A 13,128-nucleotide genomic window follows, 5' to 3' on the forward strand; every position below is an offset into this window, starting at 1 on the left:
GTATGAAGGGGGCGGGGTCTATCGTTAGAGTTCCCTTTTTGGTTGCTCTGTTCCAGATTTCCATGGTGGAGCTCATGACTTCGCTGAGTTTGATATTTTGGTGTCTGTGTTCGGGTTTCCTCCATAGGAGGTGGCGCAGATTAGAGTTTGCGATAGCCCTGTCCTGTGCCTCCCACATTTTGTCTGAATTATCTGTGATCCATTCATGTAAGACCCACAATTGCGCCGCCTCATAGTATTTCTTCATATGGGGGAGCGCCATGCCTCCGTCTGTTTTTTGAGCCGTAAGCACTTGTTGTGACAATCTCGGGGTTTTGTTTTGCCAAATGTATTTCGTGATAATTTTGGAGAGGGATTTAAAGAATTCTGGCGGGACTCGGATAGGGAGGGCCTGGAAATAGTAAAGCAGTCTGGGTAATATCGTCATCTTGATAACCGTTATTCTGCCCCACCATGAGATTGACAGAGGGTTCCATCTGAGTAGATCTTTTTTAATGTCTTCCAAGAGATTGGGGTAGTTTCCTTTATAGAGGTTCTGGACCTGTGGTGTCAGGGTAACTTCTAAGTACTTCACTCCTTCTTCGGCTTTTAGAAGTTGGAGGTCTGTAGTTGTCTTGTATATCTCTTCTTTGTCTCCCGCTAGGGCCATTACTGATTACTTCTGCTTATTTATCTTCAACCCCGAGATTGCTGCGAAGTCGTCTATTTGCTGGATGAGAAGGGGGAGCGTGTTGTTTGGATCTGCTATTGTCAGCAACATATCGTCTGCATATGCCGCTGTCTTATGTGTGGTCCCCCCATTTCTATGCCCTTAATGTTCGGTGCCGCTCTGATCTTGGCTAGGAGAGGTTCTAGGAAGATTGCGTAGAGTAGAGGTGATAAGGGGCATCCCTGTTTCGTTCCCCTGCTTATTTTGATAGGGTCCGAGAGTTCGCCGTTGACAGCGATTCTGGCCGTCGGGGAATTGTAATTTGCCCGGATCATTTCGATGAAGTCCTTTCCCATGCCCATTTTCCATAATGTAACAAACAGCATTGTCCACTCTACCCGGTCGAATGCTTTTTCCGCATCCAATGCTATTATTGCCGAGGGAATTTTCATGATTCCGGTCTTCTCTATTAGGTGAACTATTCTCCTTATGTTGTCATGGGTTTTTCTTTTGGGGATGAAGCCTGATTGTTCTTGATGGATTAATTTGGGGAGCAGTGGGGCTAATCTGTTGGCCAGGACTTTTGTATAGAGTTTGGCATCTACATTGATTAGGGCAAATGGGCGATACGATCCGGGTTTTTCTGGGTCCTTCCCTTTCTTGTGGAAGACTAGAATTTTTGCGTCGTTCATCGATGTGGCGAGGTTGCGCGTATTCTTGAACGTATTGTATAGGGTGGTTAGGTGGCGTATTAATAAGTCAGCGTAAGTTTTATAAAATGCGGCTGTAAAGCCATCTGGTCCCGGGGCTTTATTCTTGGGTAGTTCTCTTATTGCCTTCCCAACCTCCTCTGTCGTGATAGGTTGGTTTAGGGATTCTTTTTCTGTTGGGGATACTGTTGGGACTGTTACCCCGGTCAGGAATGCCGTTTGTGCCTCCTTACCCGGCCTCTGTGACGTGTAAAGGTTCTGGTAATACTCTCGAAAAACTTCTTTTATGTCTTTCGTTTGTGTTTTCTTTTCTCCTTGTCCGTCTGTCGGGGTTTTCACTGCTTGGTCTTGCCGTCTGCCTTTTAGTTGTCTTGCAAGTAGTTTGTCTGCTTTATTTGATTTCATCGCGTACCAATGTTTTGAATGGAGTAATTGCGTTTCGGCTCTTTTGGTCCTGATCAGATCTATCTGGCTCTGAGTGTGTCGGTATGCTCTCTTCAATTGCCTGGAGGAGTTCTTGGTCATTTCTTCCCTTATTTCTTCCAGTTTTTCCCCCAGTTCATCTTCCCATTTGTGTATGAGCTTATATTTTCGAGCTTTCAAGGTTATTAAATGGCCCCTTATCACTGCTTTGAAGGCTTCCCACGTGGTGCTCGGGGAGACATCCTGGGTGTTGTTGAACTCAAAATATTCATCAATTATTTCCCTTAGAGTTTCTCTTGTCGCTGAATCTTTTAACATTTCTCCCGGGAGTGTCCATCGCCATAGCCCTGATTGATGTCGCAGTTTAGGAAGGGTGATCCACAGTGGGGCGTGGTCTGATAGTGATATTGTGCCTTTTTCGATCTCCTGTATTTCTCCAATTATAGCTCCCGAAAATCTATATATAATCTATCCTGGAGCTGGAATCGTGCACGTGTGAGTGATAAGTGAATCCTTCGGTTGATCCTCTAAGCCTTCTCCGCACATTTTCTAATGCCAGATTCTGCATCGCCAATCTAAGCATGGTGTCGGGGCTCCTTGTTGGGATGCTTTCGGGTTTGAGCGATCTTCGGTCCGGTTCCACGCCATATTGAAGTCACCTGTCAGGATCACCTCTCCTTCCGCGAAGTTTTCAAGTTTATTGACCGTGGCTTTGATAAATCCATCCTGGCCCATATTGGGGGCGTAGAGGGTTGCGATGGTCACCTTGCGGGGTTGTCGATCTGTATTTTCGCAAAGATGTAGTGTCCATTTTTGTCTGCTAAGGTTTCCCTGATTTGGACCTGCAGGTGGTTGGCAAACGCTATGAGTACACCTTTTTTTTTTCCCTCGTCATTGGATTGAATTATCTGTTTGTATCCTCTTATCTGGAGTAGGTTCTTCCTCTTCTTCTGTATGTGTGTTTCTTGGAGCGATATTATATCGAACTTTTCTCTGTGTAGGAAGTGTTCAGTTTTTTTCCTCTTTCCTGGCGTATTCAGCCCTCTGATGTTAAATGTTAAGATTTTCAGCCCCATTCTTCCTTGTGTTTTGGTGGTTCCTTGCTGGGATCATCCAGAGATTCGCAAATGTGTGCGTTCGAGCCGGTGATTGAGTCTTTTCTCCCCCAAAACTTCCCCATTAACTCCCTCCTCAGCCCCTTCCCTTCCATGTCCCCCAACATTGTCCCTGAGGAGGGCCCTGGGCCCTATGGTTGCTCTGGCGTTGCGCCTTCGCTCCATGCCCTCTAACAACTCAGGGTGATTATTCGCAGGGAATCCTAAACCCTGCTTGTGGCACATGTTCCACGATGTTCCCGTGGCTCTGCCGCGTCACTATTCGGCTCTTGCCCTTGGTGAGGTGCTCATGGTCCTGTTGTCTCCCCCTCCTAGCCTACCTTGGATATCTTATCCTCGGGCGTTAAGTTCAATCTGGAATCCGTGGTTGGAGTCTCAATCTTCTTTTCTCCGTTTGCCACCCCCTCGGCTGTCTTCGTTGTCTGGGAGGTTCCCTTGTTTTTGTGGGGTCTGGCTCGTGTTCCTGGTATCCTATTATCCTTAGGCCCTCTTCGCATGTTGTAATTCGGTGTTGTCTCTCTTCCCATGAGAATAGAAGGCCAAATGGGAATGTCCATTTGTAACAGATTTGTTTGTCTGACAAGATTTTGGTCAGTTGGCTCATTTTTCTTCTCTTTCTGAGCGTAGATTGTGCAAGGTCCTGGAATAGTAAAATGTCTTTGCCGTTCATTCTAATTTGTTCCAATGTCCTGGCCTCTCGCAAAATTCTTTCATTTTGTGCGTATTTTGTCATGGCCACTAAGACATCTCTGGGGCGGGACCCGGGGTCCCCTGCTCACCGTGGGCCGACCCTATGTACTCTGTCAATATAAATGTCTTCCCCTGATTCGTCTTTCAATATTTCTTGGAATACCTGTATTGCTGTACGGAGATCTTTGTCTTCTACTGTTTCCGGCATGTTTTTAATACGTATGTTTGATCTCCTAGATCTATTTTCTAAGTCTTCACATTGTGTTTCGAGTTCCAACGCTAAGCGTGAGAGGCGATCTTGTGCCTCGGCTCGTAAGGTTGCCTCTTCGTCCATGTTCTGGATCGTTTTTTCTATGTTGTCCGTCCTCTCCTCTAGGGATTCTATGTCTTTTTTTAGATCCTGTAATGCTTGTTTCAGTTCCCCCTTTATATTGTCAAATTGTGTCTGTGTTGAGGCGATAAATTGATCTTGCAGCTCTTTGAACCACATTTTCATGTTGTCTCGTGAGGCCGCCATGTCTGAGCTTTCGTCTTGTACTAAGGCGTCTTTCTCTACGCTTTTCTGTTTGTTAGATTGCTTCGTTCCTGTGTTTCCTATTCCCCAAATGTGGGTCAGATCTTGTGTCTGATTGGAGTCACCTTTAATTTTCATTAGTGCCTGCGACCTCTGCCTCGTCCTAGCCTTGGACATGTGGGTGTATTCTTAGCCCTGGGCGCTTTTTCTGTGGGGTCTTCTCTCCGGGTCTTCCTGACCCTGTTATCACTTTGGGGGTACGTGTACCTGGTGTTGGATTGCGGGATTTCTCCGTGCTGGCTCTCGAGGTTCTGGGGGCCGTCGGGTCCGTCGTATGATTTTGCCCTGGACCCGACTCGTGGCGTGACTGTTCTGGTTCTGGCCCGCCTCATGGGGGAGGGGGCCGAGACTCTGTTAGTTTGTATGGGCGATATTGGAGTCTCCCTACAGATCCCTTATGTGACAGTGGGGGGGCAACGCCACCCTCCACTTACTCCCTGTCGTGGAGCCCCCTATTCCGCATTGTGGGCTGCGTGAGGAACTGTAAACGGGAGGGGGACTTTTCCCGCCTGTCCCGGGGGCTCCACCTCGCCTCGTACCTGCTTTTCGGGTCCCTGTCTCTGGGTTCTGCTGGGCTCCGATGTCTGTCCCCGTATCCGCCGGGCTCCGTCGGCTGCTCTCGCTGTACTCTCCGGTGCCTTCTCCTCTCGATCGAGCGTGGGCTCCGATTCTCCCTCCTGGGCGCCTCCCTCTCTCGGTCTGCTTCTTTTCAGCGGACGCACTCCTCTTCGGGGCTGCGGCAGGCCCAGAACCCGCCGGTCCTCTTCGGCTGCGTCTCCGCTGGGCGGGGTCCCGAGCCTAATGTCGCTGTTCGCCTCTGTGTTTCCCTCCGTCGGGGGCCGGGAGCTTTCCTGCTGGGCTCTCTCTGCTGCTTCCGGAGATACCGCTTCTCCCGGGGCGAGGCGCCTCTCTCGGCTGGGGTGCGTGCATCCAGTCACAGTCCGAGGTTTCGCCTCGGCGGGAAGCTGGGCTGGATCTGGGCCGCGGCTACGGCCCGACCTCCTCTGTGTTGCTCGGTACTGCGGTTGCTCGATCCCTTTTCTCTATCCGTGGGGGGATTGAGGAGTCGCCTTGATGGGCTCGCAGCCTGCATATGTTATTTCTTTATTATCGCGGCCCGAGCTGGGGGACGGAGCTACGCTCACACATGTCTACCCAGCTCTTCCGCCATCTTGGAATATTATCTAATATTTTAAGAAGAAATGGGACGGTTGTAATTGGTCTATAATTATTTGGTTGGGAAGGGTCTAATGTAGGTTTTTTTAGGAGTGGACGTACCCACGCTTCTTTGAGGCAGTTGGGGACTATACCTGTTTTGAATGAGGCGTTAATGAAGGCAGTGATTAGTGGAGCGAGCTGCTCCGCGCGTTCTTTGATAATTTTTGGGGGGCATACATCGCCCTTGCATAGCGATGGTTTGAGATGTTTTAGGATGTCTAGGACGTCTGTCTCAGATGTTTCAGAGAAGGAGAAATTGGGATGGATGATGCCTGAGCGTTTGTGGTGGGTTTGCTTCTGGTGCTTCTGTTTGGGTAATGCTTTGTAATGACGAAGAGAACTTTGATATAGGAAGTATTGGAGACAGGATCGATAAGGCCTATCAAGAATTAAAAGAACGTAGCAAATCAGAAAGGCGAGGGAAGGGAGACCAATCCCTAGTATTTCAATTACGAGACGAAGGAGAAAATCCATTCAGCCTCGAACACAGAGCCTTATCCTTAAGCAGACTGAACTTAGATAAGGGTGATGGGGACGAGAGTCACACTAGTTGGGGACTAAACATGTCAGACGAGGAAAGAGAATCCTTCCGTGGGCAAGAGGGAAGAGGAACATGTATCCCTGAGGGAAGCCTGCAAACAGACAAGGAAGTAAGATGGCAAATCCTATAGCATACCCAGAGCTTCCCAGAGGACGATCGTATAGTGAGAAGGGAGAATCACTGCCATATGTGAGCAGATTAAGTTCATTGCCAGGGTGGGCGCGGTCAGCGATCATTGTCCCTGCCATAGATAGGCAGACGATGGGAGCCGATTGCGGGTTAGGGTTCACACAGTTTCCCTTATTGGAAAAAGGGGGAGCAAGACAGCAGTATATTTCATGGCCACAGATGGACCAGGATCATTTAAGATGCACATTTCTGAGTTTGATATTGGGTGCGGTAAAATGGATTTATGAATTGTAAAAAATGACAGGAGGAAATACATTGGCCATAGGAGACATTAAGGGTCTCTTGGCAGCCATTCTTCGGGAAAAGAGCTGATGACATATGTAAGAGAGCAGGCTATTCAAGTGTGACAGCATAGAACACAGTGCACGATGGAGTGCCGTTTAATAATTGCAGCGCAGATGTTTGGAGGGCTCTCAGGGTAAAGTATCCTGACACCTCAGATATGGGTGCAATTGTGACACGTAAGATGAAAGAGGATGAAGACCCTATTGCTTACATTCAGGACATTCAAGAGCATTGGACTCTGGAAATGGGGAACCGTGGTGGAAAAGGGTAGCATTGTTTTACCACATTTTATATTGGGGTTTCCTGAGCAAGTACAGAGGCAAATGAAGAAGCAAGTGGGGATGCAAGCGGGCTGAAATACAGTTGCCAATAGTGCATCACTGTCGGCTATTACAGGAGAAAAACAAGAAGAAAGATGAGGCTAGGAAAATTGAGGAAGCTAAATTAGTTCAAAAGAAATTGTCAAAGTATGCCATAGAAGGGGCGGTGTTGACAAGCAGAGAAGGGCTGGCAGTACAGCAAGCAGTGGGCACATCGCAGGTGAATAATCAGCGCCCGATGGACCAAGGAGGGAGTGGGTTCATGCCACGAGGCAGAGGCATAGGCTACAGAGGAAGGGGTGGATTCCAAAGCAATCAAGGGGGGTTTCAGAATGCACAGAATGAGAATCCGAATGCGCAAGAAGGGTTCAACCAAGGGGGACTAGTCAGGCAGCCTCCGCCTGTATGTTGAGCTTGTGGGATGACAGGCCATATTGCATGCATATGTGGGAGCCAAGGGAATGTACAGAATGGCTAGTTCTGAAGAGGGGGGACAGCTTATCCACCACCATATAGCACACAAACTAGGGAAGGTTTTGCCCAAGATCAGACAGTTTATCAGACACAAGCGCCACAAATGCAACAAGCACAGAAACCACATCAAGTGCAAATGAATCCACTGCAAGGACAGTCACAACACTCCCCCATGCAGACATAACGTTATGCAAACACGGGACAATTACTGACACCCAGAATAGGAGGTGGCACTGTAGTGGGAGGGAATCCTTTCACAGTTACAGGGGTATGCATATACCTACAATAGGACAGCTTGCAGGGTGACTTGATGTGTTCAGTACTATCAGTGACACAAGAACATCAAGAGGAACCAAGGGTCGATGTGACAATAGGAGGCAAATCTTTTTCTTTTTTAGTAGACACTGGGGCGTCTCGTTCATGTAAATGAGAAGGAAAATATCCAATGTTGAGAATTGCCATGAATGCTCAAGGGTTCTCCTATTGTACCTATTGACGAAGAGGGGGGACAGACTATCCCTCTAGAATTAGAAGCAGCCATAGTACGAAGGGAAATGGTGATGCTTGAAGGAACAGATGATGAGGGAGAACAGTAATAGCTATTCAAGAAGGGTGTAGGTTGACTGACATTACTGATGATGACGTGTTTAGGGAAGACCAAACAGATGATGAAGTAGTGTTCTTTATGAGCATCACATACTGGATAAGAATAGAGAAGATGTAAATCACACAGCAAATGGCAGTAATGCAGCAGGGTCCAGCATTTTTTAATGAAGACTTGGAGAAGGTGCCCAGCATCCTACGGACTACAGGCCCTTATGATGAAGGCCTATTTAAGGGAATAGTAGAGGTCAAAATAAAGCTGAAGACGCGCGATTTTATCTCGAGCAAAACAGTACCCCATGTCTCAGGAGGCCGACTAGGGTACATTCAAGACTAGTTCAGCACTGATGAAACAAGGGATTCTGGTGCCATCAGAATCATCGTGCAATACTGCAGTGTATCCTGTGAAAAAATCATCGAAGGGCGGGTCATGGAGATTCATATAGGACATGATGAGACTGATTACCCAGATTGTAGAGGCAGAGTTTCCTTTAGTTCCTAACCCGGCGACGATACTATGCAGTATCCCAGTGGAAGCACGATATTTCACAGTGATTGATATGAAAAATGCGTTTTTCTCAATCCCGTTGCACAACAACTCACAAGACTTAACTTCATTTATGTTCTGCCAGACTCGTCTGAAACATACTCATTTTTCCCCAAGAGTATTGTCAGTCTCCATCAATCTTTAACAGGGTCATACAGATGGACTTAGGCAATATTCATTTGAAAAGTGCTGTGATACAGTACGTACGTAGATGACATTTTAATTTGTAGCACTACAGAGGATGAGCGCAGACAGGGCTCAATTCAGTTAGTGACTATTCTAGCAGACAAGGGATTCAAGGTAGACAAAGAGAAGCTACAGTACTGTCAAGAAGAGGTGTTATACATGGGGCAATTGGTTTCCCATTAGGGAACAAAGGTGACACCTGAAAGGGCTGAGGCGATTATGAAAAACGCAAAACCGCACACAGTGAAATAGATGCAACAATTTTTGGGGCTATGCAATTATGTTAAGACCCTGTGTGTTTGATTACAGTTCGTACACAAGACCCCTTTTGCAGGCTTTAAAGAAAGCACAGATCAATGGTGTTAAAATAGAATCTACTGAGGAAATGGAGGAAGGATTTGAGGAGTTGAAGAAAGCAATTTGCACAGCTCCTGTTTTGGAAAACCCCAATTATGCTGAGGTGTTTTTCTTATTTTCGCACCTGAATGGGACAGTCATGACAGAAGTGCTTACACAGAAGACTACACTGGGGCATAAACCTCTTGCATATTACAGTTGGATTTTAGATCCAGTTATGAAATGACACTTTCCGTTCGAACAGTCATTGGCAGCCGCCGAATTCGCAATGCAGAAGTCTACAAGTACTGTAATAGGCTGTAAGAGGAAAAAGAGAATGCCACCCGTGAATCTCCACAGTTACTTGGCCACTGTAAACCTTCACATGGTGGATAACCCATTTTCTTTATAGGAATTACTTTATTTAATACCAAATCACTAATGACTTATGGTCTAGTAAAACAGAATGAGGAGAAATCAGCGATAACACTCGGAATCACAGACAGAGTTACAAGAATGGTTCTGACAAGATTATAGGTTCTTAAGCTAAAGATGGGATAGGTTATAGATTGGGATAGGACAAGGCAATATATGCTATGGTTCACTATGATTCCTATTGATACTTACAGTCCACTTTAATTTAAGATTTGGACCATCAAGGGCTCTGGTCATCACGGATCGGGTCTACAGACAGCAGGGCACTTCTGGCGGGATAGGTCAGCTGGGCGGTTCTGGTCAATTGAACTGGCACCTCAGACTGGACTGGATTGGATTGGCCCCTCCGGTTACTGGACACTGTAGATCAGCGGAATGGTGAGTTTCAGCAGGCAAGCATGAATGGTAGTAAGCCACACTGGATCAGAATTATTTTCCTTACGTTTTGGGATGGTTTCAGGATTTGGGCCTAGCTGAAGAAGAGTTCAGCAATGCTGAGGCCTTGGCTTGGTAAAGAAATCTGGAATCAGGAACAAGATGGTGAATTCAGGAACACGGCGTCACGCGGAAATCAGGATGGCGTCAGGAATCAGTGTGTCTATGTGTTGTGAGGTTCCCTTATTTATCCTGCCAAATGACATCACTAAGTTTATGGTAGGGGCAGACTTGCAACCCACACGGCTATCATTGGTCAAAGGCACAGTTTCCGCCTTGCTTTTTGCTGGTTTGATGACAGAAAGGGTTGTCATATTTTATGATGTGACTTGGGAACCTCCTACAGTTATTTGGACCAAAATCTAACTTTCCCACAAATACATATATATATATAATTATGCCCTGTAATAAAATCGGACACATACATTACATATTTTGTGGGTTACATTTACATCCAACTCCCAAGTCGGTGGCTTTGTCTTTCTGTGGAATTTTGTCAATTTTAATCATAAAGGTTTTGCCTAACAGTTCCTAATTGGGTACATATATGTGCGATCACTCCTAGAACATGGGTACATATTATTAGATTTGCAGCATTAATAGTTTCTGCGCAATTAGTCCTTTTTCATAACTTCAGTTCCTTACGCAGTAAGAAATCCTACAAAGTCTTCATATGTCTATCATAAAATCCGATTTCAATGTATGTACTTTTCATTCCTTTACTTATTTTTGCTGCCAAGTTAAATGTCATGAAGTTCTGTGGCAAAATAAGCAATTAAAACCCAAAATCACAGGACTGTTTTTTTTCTTACTTCCCAATTGTGAGCAAATGGGCAGTCCTTTGAAGTTCAATGAGAAGCCTCTCCCAGCATCCTGCCCCTCCTCTGGAAGGATAATTGTCGAAGAGTTCTATTGTCTTTGCCTGGGGCGAAGACGAATGTCTAATGAAGGGCATTGTCATGAGTATGCGAGGCCTCCCAGCAGCAATTAGGCCTTCCTCATTAAAACATATAAAATGAACACAGTTCATAGGTGGATTTTTAAATTAGCAATCGTTTGACATTTCTTAAAGAATTAGGCCTTTCAACAAAAATATGCTTTCAAAACAGTCGATTTTGCACTTTCTTCATGGAAAAACACATTAAACTGAATTCTTTTAAATCCGATTTTCCTATGCAGCACATACACATTTGATTCAGCATTAGGTCTTTCCTTGAGTGCAGGGATTGTTTGCAGTCTGGATACATGTATCCAGCCTTTGTTTAAAGTTTCTGTCTGCACAGCTCATTCTGGTATATGTTGCAATTTTAGCAGCATTTTTCCCGTGGAACTGAAAACAAATGATACTGGGATGCCTTTTCCTTAGATATATGTCATAACTGTTGCTCTGAGCCACACTGGATGATCCTGACATTTCAGTACCCTTTTTAATCTCAATGATTCAATGGACAAAAATGTGTTATATAGTAACACAAGTTCGATACTGGTCGGAGGTTCATATAATTCAACCTAGACAAATTTGTTCTACTTGTAACCAATGTATTATAAAAGTTGCTAAACAACATGCACACTAAGCACAAGATCACCTCAAGTTGACAATCAATTGTTTGTATTTTCATAGATCAGTGATGTTACAATTAAATCATAAAATGGGGCAAATCATTGAATTGAAGATTTCCTGGAAGAAATCCTTTGTCCTGAAGATGGCCGCTACATCTGTTTCTGAAAAGACACTAGAAATAGTATCCAATTCAATATATGGCCGAAACATGTCGACTACCATATAAAAGATCACTAATGATAGTAATCTGGTGCATTAATTTTGCGAAGTAATGTCTATTTAATGACTTACACCCCTGTGTAATCTTTGTTTTAGTTTCTTAGTGTTTGTGATTATTGGTTGGTGCATCCATTCGTTCAGTCCTTATTGAGTACTGTTCTTTTAAATTTTGTATATCTACCATTAAATTAATGTATTCATTTCTTTTGAGAATTATTGGTGTTTTTGCTGTTCTTTAAACCACTTTTTCAATTTGAGTGATCATAATGTTATTCGAACCCTAATCATGTTGTAAAGCCACCCCACTCTTTTACCTCCATACTTCTTTGTAGAGAGGGGTAATCAATTCTCTGTTCTTCTTGTGTAGCCATTTCCCCCACTCCCGTTTGAGAATTGATCCCCCTATATCAAAAAATTAGGGAATTTACCTTTATTTACAGATACCGGTTTTGTAGTTTGCCATGTAATAAGACGTCACGTATGACGAATTTGTACTATATAAATGTAATTTTTTTATGGAATGCTTTGAGAACGATTACGCTGTACAACGTTCATTGATGTCCGTTGGAACTCCCTGTTTTAGACAATTGATAATAAAACAGTTAAAAGACTTTGTCTTCTTCCTGAGTTGTTTTATCTGGTGTAAGAGTTACTCTGCATCCACCTAATGCACGATATGCTCCCTATTTAAGGGCCATAAGCTCACATGTTCCTGTTCAATCTTCTGAAGCTCAGAGCCATTGAGACAAAAACAAACATCTATTTGGCCTTTATGGACCTTCGAACAGGCCTTCGATTGAGTGAGCATGGAGAGGCTTTGGGCTAAATTGACAAGCTGGTACTGCCCCCTGGATCTAGTGGAGGCAATTATGGCTCTTTATACGTGCACCTCAGTTCAAATACAATTGTCTGCAAAGGGGGCCCTTTGGAAGAAAATCTATACACTTTGGGTACTCAAGCAGGGCTGCTTGTTAGCACCTATTTTGTTCAAACTGTACATATCTGATCTGGGCGAGTCCCAGCAATTGATTAGGGCGTTTCCACCCATAATGAATGATGTGAACCTCCCGTGGGTCCTGCATGCCGATTATTATTTTTTTAATAAATCAAACCCCTCTAGGACTGCAGCACAGATTAAATGCTGGCTTGCTATATCTTAAGACTAATGGTGTTAATGTTAAAAAATCTAAATTCCTAGTTATGTCATCGGACCACAGGAAACACAAGGGACTTTATTCTTGGAGAATCAAGGGGGAATGACTAGAAATTGTTGAATCCATGACCTACTTGGGAACCACAGTCAATAAAAACCAATGATAATGCACACTACTTGATGCTACGAGCCAAGGCTAAGATGTTAGCTGCCCAAGGAATCGCTCTGCATAGGAGATATGGCACCTTTTCAGTTCTGTCCTTGCTTACCTTCTATAAGCAAAACGTACAGATTTTAACTTATGGAAAATAAACTATGCCAAGCTTATCGTGGAAGGTATGGGGGATTCTGGAGGGGTACATTTGGCAAAAGGTTTTAAGATTGCCTAAATCATCGCCAGTTCGTTTTGAACTGGGCTCCAATCTATGGAGTCGATTGCAATATGGAAATCCATTTCTCTAGGAA

General features: G+C 44.7%; 1 protein-coding gene across 1 annotated transcript in view; it reads left to right on the top strand.

The window, feature by feature from the left end:
* Positions 1-11,605, top strand: part of SLX4IP (SLX4 interacting protein) — a 1,704,175-nt gene extending 1,692,570 nt beyond the window's left edge. The window contains exon 8 of the mRNA XM_069608327.1: positions 11,352-11,605. Coding sequence (XP_069464428.1) covers positions 11,352-11,517 — 166 coding nt within the window. The 3' untranslated portion in view covers positions 11,518-11,605. The remainder of the gene's footprint in view (positions 1-11,351) is intronic.
* The last annotated feature ends 1,523 nt before the right edge of the window (positions 11,606-13,128 follow it).

The sequence above is a fragment of the Ambystoma mexicanum genome, chromosome 4q (genome assembly GCF_040938575.1).
Source record: "Ambystoma mexicanum isolate Mex_15411 chromosome 4q, UKY_AmexF1_1, whole genome shotgun sequence".
Classification (NCBI taxonomy): domain Eukaryota; kingdom Metazoa; phylum Chordata; class Amphibia; order Caudata; family Ambystomatidae; genus Ambystoma; species Ambystoma mexicanum.